This window comes from Anolis sagrei, chromosome 4 (genome assembly GCF_037176765.1).
Source record: "Anolis sagrei isolate rAnoSag1 chromosome 4, rAnoSag1.mat, whole genome shotgun sequence".
Classification (NCBI taxonomy): domain Eukaryota; kingdom Metazoa; phylum Chordata; class Lepidosauria; order Squamata; family Dactyloidae; genus Anolis; species Anolis sagrei.
Window position 1 is genome coordinate 233,858,359 of NC_090024.1, and position 24,400 is coordinate 233,882,758.

The window sequence follows — 24,400 nt, forward strand, 5'->3', positions numbered from 1 at the left end:
TGACACCACTCTGCTGATGAGGGAATTGACATCTAGTCCTGAAAATGGTTAATCATTTTGATGTTGGTGATAACTTGAGCCCATTCCTTGTTCATGGGAGAGAGGCTTCCCAACATTCATGCCAACTGCGGGAGAGAAGAGCAGTGCAAATTCAATCCCCTCCCCTCACTGCTAAGCCCTTTTTCTTATGTTTTGTCTCTTTTTAGATTGTATGCCCAAGGGCAGAGAACTGTCAAAACAACAATTTGTAAGCTGCTCTGGGAATTCTTTTGGTTGAAAGGATAATAAATGAATAAATAAGGCTGCAAATCTCATCTGCCCCAGACTCTATCTTGAAACCTGGAAATAAAGGTAGCTGTTGGATGGCAGTAAGTGAGTTTCCATGCATGACAAATCTATCTACTCTTCAAAGGAAGAAGAGACACCAAGTGCTTGGATGTTATGAATAGAAGATACAGATATCTCTCTCCCTCCATCCACTAACAGCAGTTGGAAGCACATATATCAACAAAGTTTATAATAGGGTTTTAACAGATTTGTGCAGCTCATAATTAGTGCTCATAGATGCATTACAAACAGAGCACAATTTCCCCAAGGTGTTCTTTTTGAGATCAGACTCTGCACATATGTAGCCTGTGTTCAGGCTGACCTGGGAAACATTGCTTTCCAAAGATATGTGCAGAAAATAGCTTTTAAGAGTCTTATTAATTAGCTCTGAACTGAACTGGAGAGAATCATCCTTATAGGCAATGTACTAAGTCATAAAGCGACTAAAGGAAACCTATTGGTTAGAGAAAACAGTCAGAGCGGAAAGGAGTGCTGCATTAAATGGTGAAAATATGAGGCCAAAAAAATAGTTATATAAGGAAAGCGAGTGTGTGAGAGCAATAACAACTGTGGTATCTATAATCTAAACCCAATGTGAGTAATACCTTTATTACAATGGCAAAATAATCATTAAAATATTTATTATTTATTTCCAACATTTCTATCCCATCCTTCTCTACCCCCGGAGGGGGACTCAGGGCAACTTACAGACTGGCAACAATTTGATGCCACTAACATACAACAAATATAACAAACAATTTAAAACAATAAATAAAACATTAAGTTGAAACAATTTAAACAATTGCCATTTCCAGTCCAATTCAACATCCAAAGACCCGATTTAGAGCATGTCCATAGTCCGTAGTCAATTCTTCACATTACAAGTGCTGCCAATCCTGGTGTCCAAATGTCTGGACCCAGAACCAAGATTTTAACTCCTTCCTAAAAGAAATCAGGGAAGGAGTCAACCTAATTTAGCTGGGGAGTGACTTCCACAGATGGGAGACCACCACTGAAAAGGCCCTGTCCCTTGTCCCTACCAGTCACACTTGCGAAGCTGGCGGGACCGAGAGCAGGGCCTCCCCGGATGATCTTAAACTGTGAGGCGGGGCATAGAGAGAGATACATTTGGGCAAGTAAACTGGGTTGGAACTGTATAGGGCTTTATAGGCTAAGACCAGAACTTTGAATTGTGCTCGGTATTGGACCGGCAGCCAGTGGAGCTGACACAACGGGGGGGGGGGGGGGATGCGACTGGATTCTGATTTTACTGTTGAGGTGCTAATGATTGTTATTCTGATGTTTAATTGTTTATGTTACAATTGTTTTTAACTGCCCTATACTTGTCTTGTGATGTTTTGTACTGATGTTGTTAACCGCTTTGAGTCACCTGAGGGCTGAGAAAAGCGGTATATAAATAAAGTAAGTAAATAAATAAATATGTTCCCTGTATGTCGCACCAGTTAGTAATCTGGCTGCCGCTCTTTGGACTAGTTGAAATTTACAAACAGTTTTCAAAGGCAACCTCACGTAGAGTGCGTTACAGTATTCTATTCAGGATGTAACAAGAGTGTGGACCACCTTGGCCAGATCAGAGCAATTTAGTACTTCAGGGCTCTTTGTAAGGCTGGAATTCCAAAATCAGAATTAATCCAAAATTCAAAATGGTTCACATGAGTGGCTAATAGTCATACTTTTGTTTTCTGATGATTCAATGTCCATAAGTTTGTCTCATGCCCTTTTATACTAGACAAAAAGCTGTTAAATATACTCCATGGCTTAGTAGGAATTGAACCTTGGTCTCCAGAGTAATCACCCAGTGCTCACCACAAACCGTCCCCATCAGAAAAACTGGGGATTCAACTTAGACCAATTGCAAGAGGCAAAACAGAAGAATGCATGAAAAGTGATCCATGCTCTTATTACTTCCCAAATAGACTACTGCAACACACTCTATGTGGGGCTGCCTTTGAAGACTGCCCAGAAGCTTCAACTAGTCCAACCGCCAACAGCCAGGTTGCTCACCAGAGTGGCATACAGGGAGCATACAACCCTTCTGTTACGTCAGCTCCAGTGGCTGCCAATCAGCTTCTGAGCACAATTCAAAGTACTGGTTTTAACTTTTAAAGTTGTTATAATTAACTGTTTTAATGTATTTATTGAAATGTTTTATGGTTATGATGCCACCGTATGGTGCTTGTTGTGAGGCCACCCTGAGTCCCGTCCCCCCCAGGGGTGAGATGGGTGGAGTATAAATATAGGAAATAAAAATAAATAAATAAATGAGATGATTTTCCCAGGGTGGATATGCACTGCCATATAATCCAGCTCAGTGCAGTCTACACTGCCATATAATGAAGTTCAATGCAGTCAATCTGCACATTATGAAGCTACATTATATGGCAGTGTAGATCCAGCCCAAGTGGCAGTTAAGTGGCTGCTTTTTTAGTGGAGTGATAAGTTCACTTTAATCTTGAACTTTTGAAGGAGCTGCCCAAGGTATTGGATTCCATCTTGAAAATAGATTCTGCTTCTTGGATAACTTCATTAAAGTGCAGATTGAAACTCAAAACAGATCACCACCATCTTCTAAAAGATCCTATGGTGGTTTTCAGGTCCTAACACCCTCAACATTCCCATGGTTCTTTGGCTACCATAGTGTATAATATATGGTCTGCACTGAGAGCCTGTGATCTTTTCACATATGGTTATATTTCCATTTCTTTTCATACCTCTCCGTATATTATGCAGCATTATAAAAGTAACTAATTTCACTTTGTGTGGCCTAAGCTGCTTCTGATTATGAGAAAGCACAAGATAAAAGTGAATCTCATTTGCTATAGTAATTCCTTATTGAAGTCCCGCAAAGCCAGTGAGAGTGAAGGAGAAGATTACCTCCCACTGAGCTCTGCCTTGAGAAATAGGATTATTTTACATGCCATTTGGCGGCCAAGTCATAACATTCATCTTGCCAGTCATTGCAGCTGAGTTTCCACGCAGCGCTCTTAATTGGCCCTGTGATTTCTTATGCTGATTAAAATGATAATCTGATGAAAGGCTGTGGCATATTGTTTCTTCAACCATTACTTTTGATGCCCTGAACTTTGACAGACCCCACCATCAAATGAGAGTTCAAGCCTTTAGTGGCTTTCCTGCTTTTTGTAGTTTCGTGGGATGGGGAACGTGATCTTTGAAAACTATTTATTGGTTTTTCAGTGTTTTATCTATTTCTGCCATCGTGTAGTCTTCATTTTTATACTGTATTGCAGCTGATAGTCCAAGACATGCCTTATCTGGGTTTTCCATGTCTCAGGGTGCAAGCCTCAAAGTAATAGCACTGGAGAAGAAGCTATTCCTAGATTTTGGATGCAAATTGACTTCTTTGTTAGTGGACTGGGTTGTGGTGCTAGTGGACTGGGTTTATTTATTTATTTATTTATTATTTGAACTTATATGCCGCCACTCCCCTGGGGCTCGGAGCGGCTTACAAGAATGGCTAAAATGGGTTGTGGTGCAGCTGGTTGGAAGTCAGCTGCATTAAAATCTCTGCTGACCGAAAGGTCATGAGTTTGAAGCCAGCCTGTGTTAGAGTAAGGTCCTGACCATCTGTTTAGCTTGCTGTCGACCTTTGTAACCTGAAAGACAGTTGCATCTGTCAAGTAGGAAATTTAGGTACCACTTATGCGGGGAGGCATATTTAACTTATTAATGATGCCATAAAAATCTCCAGCAGCATGCAAAAGAATAAGGAAGTACTTCATAGGTGTCACAAGTGGAAGTAACAGCTCCCCCAGTGGCTGGAATTTCAAAGCATACCCTCATGAAGCTGGAAAGATAAATAGCCTGTGTATGTCTGTCTATATATGTTGTGTGTCTATGGCATTGAATGTTTGCCATGTATATGTGCATTGTGACCTGCTCTGAGTCCCCTGCGGGGTGAGAAGGGCAGAATATAAATACTGTAAATAAATAAATAAATAGTGCTAGGGTTCATTGGCTCAGCATGAAGGTGTTATTATTGTGTGCTGTGCTTCTCCAATGTCAGGGGAAGGGAAGCAAAAGAGGGAGAGGAATGGGATGTGGAACTCGGGGGAGAGTGTGAATGAATGCAGATGGCTTCCTTATGCCATATACCATATATACTTGTGTGTGAGTCAACCTCATGCATAAATCGAGGACAGTTTTAGGGGCCAAAATTATGGATTTTGATACAACCTGTGGCATTCAGAAAGATCAGAAGCAGCATTGTGGTAAAGAGAGAGTAAAAGGAGTCAGTCTTTCCTTTAGATTCTCCCAGGAGAGATTAAGTTTTTGCTTTTACTATTCACTCAGAGAAGGGAATGGCTCCATGTAAATAGAGAGAGGGAGCCTTGATATATCTCCCTCTCTCTCTGAATTTGAGATACAGTACTTTCATTGATCCATAGATAAGGCAACACAGTTTTTTTGGAGTCAAATTTCTGACTAAAATTTCTAGTCTACATAACATTCATTTAAGTTATAATGTGGCTTTCTCTAAAGAGTGGTGTGTTTTTAAAGCTAGCAACCTTAGTCTGCCCATACTCACTCATTGCTTGTTTGCGTGTCTGTCTAGGCATAGCATGTCTTCATGTTATTTCCTCTTTGTTGGTCTTAGCCACATCCTCTCTCTTCCTCTCTCTACATCAGTTTGTATGTAGTTAATCTCAATGTATGCATCTTTCTTTCTTTTTTTGATCTGCCGTTTTCTCGCTTCTGTATTTGAAGAACACATGTCACAGAGCCTCTTACCATGATATGTTGTGAAACCATTATTTGTAAGTCAACCTACTATATATATTTTGAGTTACAGCCATCCACAAATTCTGTAACCATGGATTCCACTATCCACAGCTTGAAAATATTCAAACAAAATCCAAAAAGTAAAGCTTAATTTATCCATATTAGTTAAGGTAAAGATAAAGGTTTTCTCCTGACATTAAGTCCAGTTGTGTCCATCTCCTGGGGTTAGTGCTCATCTCTATTGCTAAGCCGAAGAGCCGGCATTGTCCGTAGACACCTCCAAGGTCATGTGGCTGGCATAAGAGCATGGAGTGCCGTTATCTTCCCACCAGAGTGGTACCTATTCATCTACTCACCTTTGCATGTTTTCGAACTGTTAGGTTGGCAGAAGCTGGGGCTAACAGCAGAAACTCACCCCGCTCCCCGGATTCAAACCTGGAAACTTTTGGTCAGCAAGTTCAACAGCTCAGCACTTTAATCCACTGAGCCACAGGGGGCTCCTATGTTAGATAAGAGAAATAATATTAATATGCCATTATATACAGTGGTATAGTAAAATTCCTTTCCTATGTTATATAAGGGAAAGAATTTTACTATGCTATTGTATACAATGTGACTTGAACATCCACGGATTTTGGTATGCATGGAGTATCCCGGAACCAAACCCCAGTGGATACCAAGAGCACACTATATTTCACTATTAGAACCTGTACCAGTGGTGTGATGTGACTGGTTGCTGTTATTTATTTATTTATTTATTTATTTACTTCATTTGTATACTGCTCTTCTCAGCCCTTAGGTGACTCAGAGCGGTTAACAACAATAGTTTCAGAGTACACAATACAGAACCATTAGACATTTAAAAGCCATAGCATCACAATTAATTAAACATCAACATCAATACATCACCTTCTGCTTATGAATATTAATAAGAAATTAAGATAAGCAACCATTACATCCTCTAACACTGATTTTTAAAACAAGCCAAAACCAATCATCATCATAAAATTAGTTTTTAAAAGTTAAATAAACGAACCTATTACAACAACAATAATTCAAAACCATTGAAAAGCATTTGGAACATAACAGTAAGGCTAAAACTACAGCCGATGCCTTCCCTTGAAAGAGTTTTCTCAAGCAACTAGTTAATACTCAAAGGCTTATCTAAATAAGAGACTGGGACATGGAGCAATGGATTCAAGTTGCAGGACAATAGATTTATTTATTTATTTATTTCCAATATTTCTATCCTGCCCTTCTCAATCCCTCGGGGGGGGGGGGGGGACTCAGGGTGGCTTACAAACCGGCCACAATTCGAAGCCGCGGTGTAATACAATATACACATTACACACATATGTTGTTGTTCATTCGTTCAGTCGTCTCCGACTCTTCGTGACCTCATGGACCAGCCCACGCCAGAGCTCCCTGTCGGCCGTCACCACCCCCAGCTCCCTCAAGGTCAGTCCAGTCACTTCAAGGATGCCATCCATCCATCTTGCCCTTGGTCGGCCCCTCTTCCTTTTACCTTCCACTTTCCCCAGCATAATTGTCTTCTCTACACACATATAGCAAGAGTTTAAAACAATAAATAAAACATTAAGGTAAAACACATTAAAGATTCCACCTAAACATTAGGAAGAACTTCCTGAAGACCTGTTTGACAGTAGAATATGTTGCCTTGGCATGTGGTGGAGATTTGTTCTCTGGAAGTTTTTGAACAGAGCTGGATGGATATCTGTCAGGGGTGCTTTGATTCTCCTTACCTTAGACATCTTAAAGCATGGCAAGTTCATATAGGGAAATTTAGATTTGTAGAGGGAGAAGGAGCTGAGTACTGGTGTCACACCTCAAGGACCTAAGAATACCATCTCTAAATCATCCCAGTAATAGTAGAAGGCCTGGAAAACCTCCTAGTGTGCTATGTATGTTGTAAGCCAGGCTATGTGAAAGGCAAGCCCTACCAGGAAGGTTAACAACTGCTTCAACTGCTGGGTACATTTTATTGCCTACTCAGCTGCTAAAAATACTTTGAGGTCTTTTTTAAAAACTGGCCTCATTCTGGGACCTTTTGATTGTCCTACTTCGAGACCCATTTGACTGCCCTCATTTCTGTTTCTACAATCGGCTGACCCAGAGGTGTAGCTGACTGTAGGGGAGGCACAAAATGAGAACACTGTCCTACCAAATAAAAACTCTGCTTCCTCCTTCTCCCTTGAAATTTTAGAGATGCAGTTTAGTCATCCAAACAAAATGAGGAAAGCAAAATCTCCAAGGGAATATGAGCACCGCCAACCGAAAAGGTCTAGATGTGAGCAATTTCCACTCTGCGATGCTAATAATTTGGAGACTAGAAGAAAGTTTCATTGGCAGGCAGAATCCTTATTTGGGGGCAAAGCCCTCATTTCCCCCCTACCCTACTATAGTTACACCCCTATACTGACTGGGTTTACATATACACTGCAAAATTAATGCAGTTTGACACCACTTTAACAGCCATGGGTCAATGCTATGGAATCATGGGAGCTCTCGTTTTTAGCCTTCCCTGCTCACCAAAGTGCAAATCCCAAGATTCCATATCATGTAAGCATTGCAGTTAAAGTGGTGTCAAACTGCATTCATTCCACAGTGTAGATGCACCCCTAGGGGGAGTTCCCGCCTTGCTCCCAATGTCTCCCCACTTCTTTTGTGCTGGTACAGCTGTACCAGGAGCTCCAATTTTGTTTGCTTTGCATTGAATGTTTGTTGCAGTCCTAAGTTTCAGGGACTCTGCAGATAGGTGGCTTCTTTTGGCTGCAATCATAGGGCAAGCCACCTGTCAATTATCGTTAGGTTCCCTGGTCCCGCCCCTTTTTGAGTTTTGGAGGGAATAGGAGCCTTTTTGAGTCAGTCCACACAGAGACGCTTTCATGCAGGACATAATACCAAGAGCTCCTGTAGAAAGCTTCGTCTTCTATGGCTTGGCCGGGGAGATATACAGCCTACAGCCTACAGCTTGGCCAGGGAGAAAAGGCCCCACAGCTTGGCTATGGATTTTGTAGCCTTACCGATCCTTTGCTGAGGGACTTCAGCCAGCCATCATAGCAATCTGAATTCCTTCTTTTCCCCTGGAAGTCTACAAAGCTCTGCTTGGTAAGGGTCGCTCGCGGAAGCCAGACGCAGTTGGTACCGGGTGCAGTGGCTCAACGCCAACAGAGGCAAGTACAGACTGCCCAGATTAGAAGTTAAGGATTTCCCCATTAGTTAGTATACAGTAATGAAGATAGTGCCTGTTCCCAGTGAACAAGATTGCAAGAGCCAATAGACTGTTAAGAAAGCTTTAAAGTACCTATTTATTGTTTTCATCAATAAAGAACTTTGTTGGACTTACTTTAAGCCTCTACAGAACTTTGTTTTGGAGAGATCCAAGGGCCTTTAATCTGAGGCAGCCCCGGCGTCCCATTGGGCACACAGAATATATGTCCTGTCTACAGTCATATGCACAGGCCCAGCGTGCGACAGCACATCTTTGATTTCACAAAGAGATGCCTTACTGACTCATACCAGCTCTCTGTCTCTCACACAATGATGCAATGTTGGCTTGAGGAGCCAGCATGGTGTAGTAAATTAAATGATGGACTCGGACTCTGACAGGCCAGGGTTAAACTTTCCACTCAACAACAACAACAAAACTTTATTTGTATACCACTCTATCTCCCTGAGGGGACTCAGAGTGGTATCCAAGTAACATCATCAATACATACAGAGTAAACGACATAAACATAAAATAAACAAAGCAATATAAGCATAAAAAACCACAACAGCACATATATATTTAAAATAATCCTGCCTGTTCAGAACAATTTAAAAAGGCCGGGCTGAGGCTAGTGCAATTTCTAGAGGGTCTGGGAAATTAGGTGCAATGCTATAGCAGCCAACAACAAATAATAGGTATAGTCAATGGCTGTTCATTTCCTGGGCCTAATAGGATGAAGTGACCTGGATAAGTGGTAGAAAAAGATATGGCCATATTCAACAATATCGGGGGTTGAATTAGATCTAGTCGCTCTCAAAGGCTTGTTTAAACCAACCATCCTTCCCCTCCTTATGAAAAGAGGGGAGGAATGTGGCCTGTCTCATTTCTCTAGGAAGGGTGTTCCAGAGGTGGAGGGCCACCACCGAGAAGGCCCTCTCTCGTGTTCCCACCAACCATGCTTGTGACGGTGGTGGGAGCAAGAGGAGGGCCTCCCTGGAAGATCTTAACGTTCGTGCCGGTTCACAGAGGGAAATGTGATTGTGAAGATAGGCGGGATCTGAACCATACAGATGTTATGACATTTATAGTTCATTCTAAACTATATTGAACTTGGCACACAGAACTCCTATGACTCCCATGACCAACAGAATATACTGGAACGGTCTGGTGGGCATTGACCTTGAGTTTTGGAGTTGTAGTTCACCTACATCCAGAGAGCACTGTGGACTCAAACAATAATGGATCTGGACCAAACATGACACAAATACTCAGTATGCCTAAATGTGAACACAGGTGGATTTTGGGGGGAAAATAGACCTTGACATTTGGGAGTTGTAGTTGCTTGGATTTATAGTTAGCTTACAATAAAGAGCATTCTGAACCCCACCAATGAAAGAATTGGGCCAAACTTCCCACACAGAACCCCCATGACCAACAGAAACATGTTTCTGGCAACCCCTCTGACACCCCCTTGCAACTCCCACCCCCACCCCCCCAGAGGTCCCAACCCCCAGGTTGAGAAACACTGCCTTAGAGCAAATCAAGCTTGAACTCTCTCCAGAAGCCAAGATGAGACTGTTGTACTTTGGACAAACCATGAGAAGACCTGACTCATTAAAAAAGCAATGATGCATTGTAAGACAGAAGACAATAAGCCTCATGTAAGAACACATTACAGATGGGTAGATTCAATGAAAGAAGCTACATCCTTGAATGTGCAAAAAACCTGAGAGGACTTTTGGGGATGGGGAAACTTCGAGGTTTCTCACTCATAGGATTATCATAAGTCAAAGTCAATTTGTTGGTGGTTAAAAGCAAGAAGTGAAACCCCTGTAAGAAATTTCATTGCTCCTTTTAACATCCTTCAAAGTTATTTTGAGATAACTGAGAAAGGGCCTTCATGTTTGCTTTGAATTGAGTTTTAAGAGAACATTTGGTGACAAGTCTCTTGAAATGTGTCAGTAAATTAAACATAGAAATGAGTGATAAATAATAATTAGAATCATAGAGTTGGAAAAGACCTCATGGGCCATTCAGCACAACCTCCTGCCAAGAAGCAGGAAAATTGCATTCAAAGCACCCAGAGGCGGCCCTAGGTAATTTTCAATGGTAAGCAAAGAATATTTTGGCGCCCCCCCCCCCCCAAACCAATCACTGCGATACACACACACACACACACACATATGGGCATGGACAAATTTTGGCCCTCCGGGTATTTTGGACTTCCTACTGGCTGTTTGGATTTGTGGGAGTTGAAGTCCAAAACACATGGAGGGCCAAAGTTGGCCTATGCCATCCATACACACACACACACACACACACACACACACACACACACACTAGCCGTCCCCTGCCACATGTTGCTGTGATCCAGTCTGGTGATCTTGAAAAGAAAGTAATGAGAAAGTTGGTTTCTAATCTATGTAATGCCTTTCTGCTTGTGGGTAAACAGTATTTCTTGTTTCTTTGTCAGTGTTGATATGGAGATTGTCTGGTTTGCCTACTCTGGAACATGCAACATATCATTGTTCTTCTTTAGGGATCCCTTTCAAATCTATGATATTACATCTTCCATATGTGTGTGTGTGTGAGAGAATCATATAGATCTATATCTATGGCTGGATGGCTCTTTGTCAGGAGGGCTTTGATTATGTTTTCTTGCTCTGGTGAAGGGAGTTGGTCTGGATGGCCATGCAGTACAAAAATATCCATTTGAGGCAGAATTTCCTAACTAACAATCATCTAAGTAAATGCAGCTGGAGCACAAATAAGCAGCTCTGTTACATTATCTGACTAACAAGGTTATCCTCTGATCAGATTAAAGTGTTTTAAATTGTTGTTGTTGTTGTGTGCCCTCAAGTCATTTCCAATTTATGGGTACCCTAAGGCAAACATAACAAAGTGCAATTCATCAAGTATCAAAGGGCCCTTCAACATTGCCATGTAACCCAGAATAGCAAGGCAGATAATCCACATTATCTTCTTTGAACTGGGTTATCTGAGTTCACACTGCCATATAATCCAGTTCAAAGCAGAGAATGGATTTCAGGAAGGCCTTCGACAAGGTCCCCCATGACCTTCTGGCAAGGAAACTAGTCCAATGTGGGCTAGGCAAAACTACGGTGAGGTGGATCTGGAATTGGTTAAAAGGACGAACCCAGAGGGTGATTCTCCCCAAGGCTTCCTCCTCTTCATCCTGGAAAGAAGTGACAAGCGGAGGGCCATCAGCAGGGTTCCATCCTGGGCCCAGTCCTGTTCAGGATCTCTATTAATGACTCAGATGAAGGGCTAGAAGGCAGGATCATCAAGTTTGCAGACGACACCAAATTGGGAGGGATAGCCAATACTCCAGAGGACAGGAGCAGGATTCAAAACGATCTTGACAGATTAGAGAGATGAATGGCCAAAATTAATAAAATGAAGTTTAACAGTGACAAATGCAAGAGACTCCACTTAGGCAGGAAAAACGAAATGCAAAGATACAAAATGGGGGGCAATGCCTGGCTCGAGAACAGTACGTGTGAAAAAGATCTTGGAGTCCTCGTGGGGAGGAAGTTAAACTTGAGCCAACAATGTGATGTGGCAGCAAAAAAAGCCAATGGGATTTTGGGCTGCATCAAGAGGAGCCTAGTGTCTAGATCTAAGGAAGTCATGCTCCCCATGCTCTATTCTGCTTTGGTTAGACCACACCTGGAATATTGTGTCCAATTCTGGGCACCACAATTCAAGAGAGATATTGACTCTAAGCTGGAATGTGTCCAGAGGAGGGTGACTAAAATGATCAGGGGTCTGGAGAACAAACCCTATGAGGAACGGCTTAAGGAGCTGGGCATATTTAGCCTGAAGAAGAGAAGGCTGAGAGGAGATATGATGAGAGCCATGTATAAATATGTGAGAGGAAGCCACAGGGAGGAGGAGGGAGCAAGCTTGTTTTCTGCTTCCCTGGAGACTAGGATGCAATGGAACAATGGCTTCAAACTACAAGAGAGGAGATTCCATCTGAACATGAGGAAGAACTTCCTGACTGTGAGAGCCGTTCAGCAGTGGAACTCTCTGCCCCGGAGGGAGTGTGGTGGAGGCTCCTTCTCTGGAAGCTTTGAAACAGAGGCTGGATGGCCATCTGTCAGGGGTGATTTGAATGCAATATTCCTGCTTCTTGGCAGGATGGGGTTGGACTGGATGATGGCCCAGGAGGTCTCTTCCAACTCTTGGATTCTATGATTCTATCTGTATTTTATATGGCAGCATAGATGGGGCTGAAAACCCTTTCTACACTGCCTTATACCCTGGGATCTGAACTGACATTATTTGCTTTAAACTGGTTTAAACACTGCCAGATGATAATAATAATAATAATAATAATAATAATAATAATAAGCTTTATTTATTAATGTGGGATAAGAAAATAATCTGGGTTTAGATCCTGGGTTATAGGGCAGTGTAGGTCCAAAACCCCTTCTACACAGCTGTATCCAGATTCTCTGCTTTGAACCGAATTATATGGCACTGTAGACTCAGGGCCCTTCCACATAGCCCCATATCTCAGAATATCAAGGCAGAAAAACCCACATTATCTGAGTGTGGACTCAGATAACCCAGTTCAAAGCAGATATTTTGGGATTTCTGCCTTGATATTCTGGGTTATATGTTTGTGTGGAAGGTCCCTGACAGGTCCTATATCCTAGGATCTGATCCCAGATTTTCTGCTTTGAACTGGATTATATGAGTCTGCACTGCCAGATAATCTGGGATAAACTGACAACCTGGGATCAGATCCTGAGATATAAGGTCTGCCTGGAAGGGCCCTGTGACAATCCAGTTCAAAGCAGATAATATGAAAAAGAAAATAAGAAAAAAAACTCAACTCTGGGGTTTTTGCAGGCCCCACCCCCCAAACCCCTGCCATTGATATTCTGGATTATGTAGGTGTGCAGAAGGGCCCTAAACCTCCTTCTACACTGCCATATACTCACGGGGAGTGGGTGGCTGGGAGTGGAGTGAGGAGGTCGGTGGGAGAGGTCGCCCTCGGCTGCTCTTGCCCCGCCCCCATGGATGGGCCCTCCTGCCGCCGCTGCCCAGTCACTCCAAGCTTGAGAGGGAGCCGGGGGCAGGGACAGCTCAGCTGGCCACCACCCCACCGGTCTCCCTGATAACCGAGCCTGCCGCTCCTCCTCCTCTTCCTCCCCCCCTCGCCCTCGGCATCTTTGAGCGGCGCGGCCTGAGGAGGAGGAGGAAGAGAAAGGGACAGAGGATGGGGGGCGGGGAGGAGGAATGGAAGGCCCCATGACCAGGGAGACTGGCGGGGGTGGTGGCCAGCTGAGCTGTCCCCGCCCCTGTCTCCCTCTCAAGCCTGGAGTGACAGGGGGTGCCGGCAGTGAGAGGGGCCATCCACAGGGGCAGGGCAAGAGCAGCCAGGGCAAGAGCAGCAGGCTGCGCCGCTCGGTGGGGGCGGGGAGGAAGAGGGACCCTGCTGCTGCTGCTGCTAGTGGAGGCGGAGAAGGAGGAGGATGGGAGGAGGAGGAGGAGCAGCAGGCTCTCTGGCCTCTGCTAGCTTCCCGCGTCCCTCGCTCGCGGCGCCCCAGGGCAAAATAAAGTGTTCCGCAAGGGCTTACTTCGCGTAATGCTTGAGCCGCCCCTGAAAGCACCCCTAACAGATGGCCATCCAGCCTCTGTTTAAAAACCTCCAAAGAAGGAGCCTCTACCACACTCCAGGGCAGAGAGTTCCATGGCTGAACAGCTCTCACAGTTAGGAAGTCCTTCCTGATGTCCGGGTGGAATCTCCTTTCATGTAGTTTGAAGCCATTGTTCTGTGTCCAAGTTTCCAGATCAGCAGAAAACAAGCCTCTTCCCTATGACTTCCCCTCACATATTTATACATTGCCCTCATCATGACTCCTCTCAGTCTTCCCTTCTTTAGGCTAAACATGCCCAGCTCTTTAAACCGCTCCTCATAGGGCTTGTTTTCAAGACCCTTGATCATTTGAGTTGCCCTCCTCTGGACACATTTCAGCTTGTCAACATCTCCCTTCAATTGTGGTACCCAGAACTGGGCACAGTATTCCAGGTGTAGTCTGACCAAGGTAGAATAGCAGGGTAGCGTGACTTCCCTGGATCTAGACACTATATTATTTATGCTGCCCAAAATGCCATTGGCTTTTTTTTTTGCCACTGTTGGCTCATGTTTAACTTGTTGTCCATGAGGACACCAAGACCTTTTTCACACGTACTGCTGTTGAGCCAGGCATCCTCCCCCATTCTTTATCTTCACATTTCATTTTTTCTGCCTAAGTGGAGTCTCTTGCATTTGTTGCTGCTGAACTTCATTTTGTTGGTTTTGGCTCATCTATTGAATCTGTTAAGATCATTTGAATTCTGCTCCTATCTTCTAATTGAAAAAAACTTAGTAATTATACACTGCCACTAAACAATTCTCACCCCAATAAGATTGTTTTTTCATGAAAATTGCAACAAAGAGGGATGAAAGACAAGGATGATCTTTACAATGTACAGCATAGATGCTATTTCAAAAAAGAAAATTGCTACTGTTATAGAGCTTGTTGTTCTGTGCATATGATATGAGCTCGCCTTTTCTCCCAAACAATATGCATTCATTCCATCAAGGCATGTCTTCTGAACATTGTTTCCTTTCTTCTCACTTTTGTTTCATCCTTCTCCTTTTGTGGGGAAAAATATGCTTCTACCGACAGTGTCCTTGTGTTAGAACTTTCCCCGTGGGATTAGCTTGATGTGTTTCAAAGGAGAAATACAGGCATCTCCTCAACAAAACGCTCCTTAAATGAGAACCGGCTTGTAATAACAGCCTTACTTTTCATGCTAATATGAAAGAGGCTAGTGCTACCTTTAAGGTTGATAGATTTATTTCAGCAGGCACTTTTCTAGATTGCAGTCTTCTTCCTCAGAAGCTTGGAGTATAATATTCAAGATCAGGCATAAATGTGTAGTGTGTACAGTTGAGGGGATGGAGTCAGAATGAAATGAAAGTTGAGTTATTATCACAGGGGATAGTTCACATAAACATCCTCACAAATATGAAGTAGAAGTTTTTACCGCAGGTACAGTAGGAACAAGTGTAGTGTCAAAGAAGGGGAGGGACAGCTCGCAGGCTTCATCTCTCTCTCCCTGCACCTTACCCTCCAACATTTCCAAGTTGGAAACTGGGATACGTGTGGCCAAGCAACATCAGAACATAGCCAAGATGGTAGAAGTTATTAATGAAGAAGCTAGAAAAGAGTTAAACAGTAGACTTGTGCTTTCAGGGTAAGCTTAGCCCCATGTCGTGTCCCGGATTTTACTGCGGGCACCGATATGAGAGGGGTTTTTTTTGGTTCAGAGCCCCAAAATTCGGATCATTATTGAGGAGGACTTCCCACCCACTGGCTCAATTTCCCAGCATTCTTCTTACCTGGCACCTGTTGTTTCTGCTCTAGAGTAAGATGCACTCAACTGTGCAAACATGCTCTGGACCTGCCTGCATGCCGCACCAGCTGTCACACATGCCCCACCATACTCTCTGAAAGTGCATAGGCAAGCCCAGAGTGTTCCTGCAGCTGAGCTCCGGGCCTGCTTGTACACCCCACCACACACACCCCACCACACATGCTCCACCATACTCTCCAAGAGTTTGTGTGTGGCAGGGCATGTAGGCAGGCCCAGACCAGAGTGCACCTGCAGTTAAGCACCGGGCCTGCCTACATACCCTGCCAGTCACCACATACATCCTGCCATGCACTCTCTGAGAGTATGGCAGGGCCTACAGGCTGGCCTGGAGCGCACCTGCAGCTGAGCTATGGGCCTGGCTACATGCAGGCAAGGAGGCAATTTCAGGTAGACATGAAAGCAAGCATTCGTGTTGAGCAGATTTCCATGCGAGGAGGGGGCTTCCCATTTCATGCTTCTGAAGAAACAGAAGACACAAAAGAAGCGGTAGAAATGGTAAGAGCAAATTTCACACACATGTCTATTAAGAAGTTTGCTATTGCCTGAGAATACTGGGAAAGGCAAAATTCCTCCTGTTTTCCATCCCTGATGAGTTCATTCAAAACATCTATTTTGCATTAATTTAACTCAGTTTGCACCAAATGAAGTAAAGTCAAAGGGAGAACACTGAAGGAAGGGAATGAAACCAGGATATTTTCAAAGTAGCAGAAAATATGGGATGACAGAAAATTGGTTGGAACGAATCATGTATTAATTTTTCACCAAGTAAGTCCTCAACTTGGAGTAGAGTTTGAAAATGGGATAGTGGCATCCCCCGATGTGAGAAAATGCTAATGAACTACAGTTGTTAAAAAAAAATTAATTTCACTGGTGTAACTCCCACTGAAAATTCTGGTCCATAGAAGTATTTTTTTTAAAGATCTGGGGGTCTTTTCAATGCCTCATTTACACCATATGGAGCCAAGTCTAAGAGTTGAGCTGTCCAGGCGTTTCTTTCAGCTACAGTCCAAAATAGGTAACTTTTCCAACTTCTGGGGAATCCTAATATTTACCATTGCTGGTAAGATATAACAGTGGAGTTCCATATAACCTCCCAACATTGAAGGCCAGAAGCATGTAAAAAACAATTTGCTAGATATCAAGGGCTTTGGGAAGGGGAGAGGGTTCGAGGATGAGAATGGGCATCCCAGAAGGGATTGTCTGTGGTCGAATGTAAGCTTGTGAAACAGACATTTCTTTTTGTGTGTGTGTGTGACACCTATCCTGGATTTAATGTTTATATTTTATTGCCAGTGTGAGGTTAATGGGGAATTTTCCACCTCATCAGCTCCCAAAATGACTTGGCACACCTTGTTTAATATCTGTCTAACACCAAGTAACAAAATGTAGTGCGTCCACTACAGAAGCTTCAAAACCTGAACTTTGAAAAAGGATCTAGTTTTTTATTCATGGTTGGCATTAAACTAACATGAAATCAGTCAACACATGTGGCTTGGTTGTAGATCCAGGAGTACCCTCCATTTTTATTTTCAGAGAGAGAGAAATCCAAAAAGCAGAAAAATCAGCTACTTAAAAAAAACACCATACAGCTGCATTTGTCTCCAAGCAGTTTTTCTTATAGAGTGCACACAGTTTAATTATCTACTCAGAAGTTTGTGCTGTGTGGTGGTAAACAGATGTGAAGGCCTGGAATAAAATTATTTTGACAATGGGAACGACTAGTAGCAATTTACAAGCGGTTCTTCTGTGATTGAAAGAAGAGGAAAAGAACAGCACATGCCCATCCCTGTATGGAATTAGGGTCCTTAGAGAAGAAAGAAGAGGGACAGAAATGAAGCAAAGTGGGGGTTGCAACAAAATGTTGCATCATGGCATTCTTAGGGCTGCAAAAACACATTTGATCCACTTCATGTGGTGGTAAGAGGGAAATGTTCGCAAAAGTTCTCTTTCAGGTCTCAGAGACAGTGTTTGCATTTTTGTGAGTGATTGATGTGATTTTTTGGTAGTACTGGAATCAGCAACAACAGTGGTCTTCTTGTATCAATTAGTCTAAGGAATAGCACTGGATGAGTTGTTTGTTGCCTTATGCCACTTTATACCCCTGGAACAAAAGTCTAATATCTCCCCTGTGTTGCCCTCACTCTGTTTGCTGTATTTTGGCTATAAGATAAAAGAGACTTTTGGGTGAATCTACACTTTAAAAATAGTGCAATTAGACATCGCTTTAAATGCCATGACACGTGTGGAATCCTGGAAGTTGTCGTTTTATGAGATACCAGCACTCTTTGCCAGAGAAGGCTAAATACTACAACTCCTAGAGTGCATATGTTGTGTATTGCATATCACATGCATATTTTGTTGAGTAAGTTTGCAAGTTTTGTGTCTTGGTTAGCTGCACAGCATTGCCATCCATCATTGCATAGCACAATGTATAAATCCATAGGCAGATATTGACTACACAATCCCATTGTAAGATCTTGGCCAAGCTATGCTCTACTAACTCTTGGTGTCATTTTCTTTACAGAATGAAGTGGCTCAGGGTCTCATCTTTGCCCACCTACTTAACTATGCATTTACAACAAATTCTTTCTTCTTGAAGATCAAGTCACTCCACAATTGCAAGAATCGAGAACCAGCCTTTGTGTAGAGAAGGAGAGAGAAAGCATAACACACTAGTTGGAGCTTCTTTGGTGGAAATGCCTCACAAGTTGGTGGGAGAAAATGGCTTCAACTGCACCCAGAAGCTTATTTTTTCTAACACATCCAATCCAATGGAGAACAACCTTTCTTTTGATACCTCCAGCCCCAAGGACTCTTGTAATACCCCTCTGAGCAATGGCACTTTCTACTCCAATGCAAACAGCCCTTCGGACTCTTGTGTTAAACCCCTCTGTGATGTGACATCAGAAAATGACAACCACTTCAATGCAGGCATTAAATATGTCTCCTCAGAAGGAGAGGCTCTTGTGTGTGGGTGGGGTGGCTTCACTCCAAATTGTTTACAGTTCTTCAATAAACCCAAAGGAGTTTTGTTCTTCCTTTGTGTAGCTTCGTTCCTCCAAGGAATGACAGTGAACGGATTCATCAATACTGTCATCACCTCAATAGAGAGGCGATTTGACCTGCAGAGCTATGAAAGTGGGCTGATCGCCAGCTCCTATGACATTGCTGCCTGTGTGTGCTTGACGTTTGTCAGTTACTTTGGAGGCAATGGGCATAAACCGCGGTGGCTTGGGTGGGGAGTCTTGATCATGGGGATTGGGTCCATTGTCTTTGCACTGCCCCAGTTCACCACCAGCCAATACGAAGTACACTTTTCAGAGGACCTGGGCATGTGCTCCTCCAATCAGAGTGTGGGGTGCTCAGAGAGCGTCTCCAGCCTCTCAAATTACCGCTTTGTCTTTATGCTTGGACAGTTCCTTCATGGAATCGGAGCAACACCACTTTATACCCTGGGAGTGACTTATTTGGATGAAAATGTCAAGTCCAACTATTCCCCTGTATATATTGGTAAGTTATCCAAACTGAACAAATCTTTCCATTATTGTGTGTGTGTGTGTCAGAAGCAACTTGAGAAACTGCAGGTCACTTCTGGTGTGAGAGAATTGGCTATCTGCAAGGATGTTGCCCAGGGGGCACCCAGATGTTTTGATATTTTACCATCCTTGTGGGAGGCTTCTCTCATGTCCCCCCATGGGGAGCTGGAGCTGAAAGAAGAAGCTCATCCATGCTCTCCCTGGATTTGAACCTACGACGTGTCAATCTTCAGTCCTGCCGGTACAAGGGTTTAACCCATGGTGCCACTGGGGCTCCTGATCTTTCCAATGAAACCCTATAGTAATTTTGCTTAGGGTCACCATAAGTAAAAAATGACTTGAAGATTAAAACCCAATGATTCAATGCATTAGCATCAATAGTACTATCCAACTGTGTTTTGGATCACAGCTTAAAGAACACCCTGGGCATTATGGTCAATGATCATGTTGTCTAGTGGGTTGTGGTATAAAAAAAATACTTTTTTCTTTGCAAGGTTTGCAAGGTCTGCTGATTTAAAAGCAACCTGAAATCCATTAGTGTGATCACAGTGCTTGCAATTGCCTTGCAGTTAGGATTTGAAACAGTGGGAAGTCTCAAAGTATCTACTAGCAAGATTTACCTGCAGGAAGCGATCCCACACAAACTGTATGGAGCTCCCACAGTGCTCTAAACTGGCTGTGACATTCTTGCAGAGATTTAAATCACCATGGAAGAGGGGGAGATTTACTGAAGGGGAGTTTTCTATGCCAGACAAATCCTACTCTGCCTGCCGATGGGAGATGTAAAACAATTGTGCTCCCTTCCTCTACAGGGAAATGCGCACCTGAACTTTTCAGTCTTGCCACACACAGCTCTTATTTGTTCTATTAATTATATTTCACACAAAAGGGAACATTAGTCACAGATGTAGCTATTAGGTACATCACACAAGGTTGTTAATGATTTCCCTCTCTAATGCTAACATTTGTCTCCACTTCTTTGCGCCAACACAAAAGAGTTCTCCTCCATTCTCTTTGTATAGAAGAAAACCTGTGTTGTGTTTGGGCACACTGTACCACGACTGTTTAGGAACAACCTAGCCTTTACCTCTACCCACTTCCTTGGATCAGATCAGTGTTTCTCAAACTCTGCTCCTCCAGATGTTTTGGATTTCAGCTCCCAGAAATCCCAGTTGGCTTACCAGCTGTTAGGAATTGTGGGAACCAAAGTCCAAAACATCTGGAAAAGCAGAGTTTGAGAAAGAAGTTAGATGAAGACCTGCTACATGCCTTTATGGTAAATCCTGAAAAGTTCTGTCCGTAAACTTGTAAAGCAAACAATGTCACAACAAACATTTCTAGGGGTGGCTTTGTGTCTCTTTGAAGATGCCCTTTCTTTGAAAGGGCTCCAGTTTGGGGAACTCAAAAAAACCATTGTGGCTGTGCATCAAAAATCCACACTCCTTAAAGTGAGATGCACTGTTTTTTGTGTTTAAATTCCAGCAACTGTTTTAATATTTTACATCTATCCACTTATATTGGCATGTAATCTCATGCAAATCAGTGGCCTTTTCCATCCATTGATTGTCGAAATGTGAAAGATCATGCTAATAGCTATGTGAGATCTGAATTAAACAGCCAGGATGAAAAATAGGAGAGACACTCTAAGAAATAAAACAAAATCTCTAATCCACAGATAGTAAATCTTTTTGCTATAGGGGTGGGAATTATGTGGTCCTTCAAGATGTTGTTGGACTGGAACTCCAAGCATTCCTTACTATGGTGGCTAGGACTTGTTGTCTACCATTTGGAGAGCAGTAATTTCCCCAGGCCTGCTTTGTTAGGCTCAACTGAAATATGAAAGTACACCACTTACTTTAGATGTTTAAACCATGAAATGCACAACTTGAAATTCAATGCTGAAAATGTTTATACATCCTGTCATTTTTGGTACTTGAAATGAAACAGAGAGGCAGCAGACATTTTTAATAGGAGCTTACTGTATAAGCCTTGTGAGACTTAACAGCCTCTCACAAGCCTTGTGAGGCTGGACTGGAGACTACAGTAAGCCCCTATTAAAAATGGCCACTGATGCAAACGGAACCAGCAAAATAACCTCTGAGAACTCTAAGAAACCTTTAAGAAACCTTTATGGCAACACCTATGAAATTCATGGGGTTATCATCAGCCAGAAGCCAACAGACCACATGAAAAACATCTTTTCAATTTACATATTCCTTTTTTAGAAAGGGAAAAGGTTTGTTTTTTCATATCCCTACATTTTACCCTTGATTTATCCATGGGTTAAAGTAAAATCTATAATATTAGCCCCAAAGCTTGCCCTATGCTTACAAATGAAGGTGATTTATAAACAATAACATATAGTAACTAACTGCCAGAATGGATAACGCAAGCTCGATGACTGTCTGGTAAATTTACAAGTATTGCATGGTATAGCAATGCTTAAGTTATATCATTGCTTAACCCTTACAAAATGTGTGGGAAAATCCAGACAAAGGTTACTTTGATACAACACAAACAACCAAAACAGCTTATCTTGGCTTAAACCTATTTCACATCTTCAGTTCTTGACATAATAATGGTGTAGTGAATACTGCCACCAAATCTTGTTTGAAGATTGAGCTGACTCCCAACTAGATTAGAAAATGAATCAGTTCAGTTTATCTATGTGTTGACTCACCACTCAACAATTGATTCAAAGTCTCTAATCTACTTGGAACTAATTAACAGCAGTCCAGCCATTGTAGGTTAACTTAAAGTGTTGAAAAACAATTAAGAAATATATTTTCAATAAATCATTACTCCTGAAAATATTAGAAACAATAGAAAATATCACTAATTTTGCCATGGAAGTTCCCATAGGCACAACTGTTTTTTCTGCTATAGAACAAGCAACAGTAAACAAGAGAACAATAATAATGGAAATGTAATCACATAAGGGAATGTTACGCTTGTTTCCAGAATCTTCCTTCTTTGATTTCAGCTTACCTATAATAAGATATCCAAGTGGGGAATACATTACAAAGTTTATCACAAGAACTCACACTTATTTGCCTTCCACTCTTTAAATAAGGAAGATGCTCAATAGGACTCTATAGCCTATGCCAGCTTTTCTAGTCTTTGCTCTAACAGAGGCTTGGGACTTCAGCTTCCAAGAATCTCAGCAAGCACAGTGAATGGATATAAATTCTCCAAATATGTAGAGAACCAAGTCTTGAGACCCAAATCATCAATCAGGGACTGATACAGGACCATTGCAGACTAAAACCTTTTGAACTCCAAGGTTTGGAAAACTTTCTCTGACCACAAATGAGAGCCTTGTAGGTTCAAAATGGTCAATTGGATATCAGCAGCTGAAATAAAGACTTTACTTCCCAACTGCATCCCTTCTCTCCTTTCCAGCTTAATGTTCTACTAGGTAACCAAGTTGTTGTATGCTTTCAAGTCATTTCCAGCTTGTGGTGACCCTAAGGCTAATGTATTGCAGCCCTTCTTTTGCCAGGATTTGTTCAGAGGGGGTTTGACTTTTTTGTCCTCTGAAAGAATGTGGGTTATTCCAAGTCACTCAGTGGGTTTCATGGCCAAGCAGGGATTGGAACCCTAGTTCCGAGAATCATAGTCCAACATTCACACCAGTACACCATGCTGGTACTGATGCCCAGTACTGTGTTCTTATATCAGACTATGAGGGGTACTGACTAAACTGGATGCAGATGTTCGCTGCCTTTCTCTTGGCTTGCTCTGAGTCAAGCTGGGACTTACTACTACTTTAGCTATCACAAAATGATGGAGATGGTGGTATTGGTGGTGGAATGGTGTTGATTTCCTCATAGTTAAGCACCATCGATTGTTTTAGCCTAGCTATGATGCATGGCGACATAATATAATTGGTAGGTTGCTCAGAGACAATGTAGGTCATCAGGTTGAAGAAATTGTCTCTGTTACAAAGCCACCAAGGACTAAAATCCACATTCTGCCCTGCGGAATCAAATAAAAATAGCATTGCTTTAGTGTTCCAAATGCAGGTGTATAAAGATCTGTTGCTGAAGGAGTGCAAAAGATTAATGAAACCATGGAAGAACTGAGAGCATAACAGCAATTATTTATTTATTCTGCACATTTCTCAAATTCAGCAAAACTTTAGAATACAAACTTTGCATTTTTGCACTTTGCCACTTATCAAATATCCATCTCAATGTTTTTAATTTTCAGCCATTTTCTACACTGCTGCCATATTGGGTCCTGCAGCTGGTTATCTGGTTGGAGGAGTCTTTCTAAATATTTACACTGAAATTGGAAGACAGTAAGTGAACCACCAATTTCTTTGTTTGTTTTAATCATTCTTTCTTTCTCTTTAACAACCATGTGATTTATACATATATAAACTTTATTGTGGTATTTTGTCAAATTCAGCCATGCCTACTTTGCATTTTGCTCACATCTGGAATCCAACCTCTAAGATAGTTCCCAAACCCACCCCCACCCACAAATAAAAAACAGTTCAAGACCTTTGTCAAGACCTTTTGGTGGTGAAGTCTGTGATCAGAGGCTCCTTGTACTTGCTAGAGATGGCAAGTCATTTCCATGTTAGTGGGGCAATGCATCTGCTCTCTGTTTTAGTCCAAACCTTAAAAAGAGCTGCCCATTGTCCTTTTTGTGTGTGTGTCAGGAACGACCTGAGAAACTACAAGTCGCTTCTGGTGAGAGAGAATTGGCCATCTGCAAGGACGTTGCCCAGGGGACGCCCAGATGATTTGATGTTTTATCATCCTTGTAGGAGGCTACTCTCATGTCCCCGCATAAGGAGCTGGAGCTGATAGAGGGAGCTCATCCACCTCTCCCCAGATTCAAACCTGTGACCTGTTGGTCTTCAGTCCTGCCAGCCCATTGTACTGAACCTACTGAACACAGGATTCTGGATCTGGGATGTTTTTTGAAATCTGGATTAAAACTCCAATAGGATTTTCTGCCTTCTGATATGGACATCACCAACCATAATTAGTGCCTTCAGCTCTATCACATGTCTCTGTGATAACTGGAAATGGGCAAACTCAAGGCCACTGCTCATCCTTTGTTAAAGCTTTAA

General features: G+C 42.5%; 1 protein-coding gene across 1 annotated transcript in view; it reads left to right on the forward strand.

Annotated features, from left to right (window-relative positions):
- The window catches only part of SLCO4A1 (solute carrier organic anion transporter family member 4A1), an 88,850-nt gene that overhangs the window by 37,502 nt on the left and 26,948 nt on the right, over nt 1-24,400 (forward strand). The window contains exons 2-3 of the mRNA XM_060771979.2: nt 18,303-19,288; nt 23,527-23,617. Coding sequence (XP_060627962.2) covers nt 18,475-19,288; nt 23,527-23,617 — 905 coding nt within the window. The 5' untranslated portion in view covers nt 18,303-18,474. The remainder of the gene's footprint in view (nt 1-18,302; nt 19,289-23,526; nt 23,618-24,400) is intronic.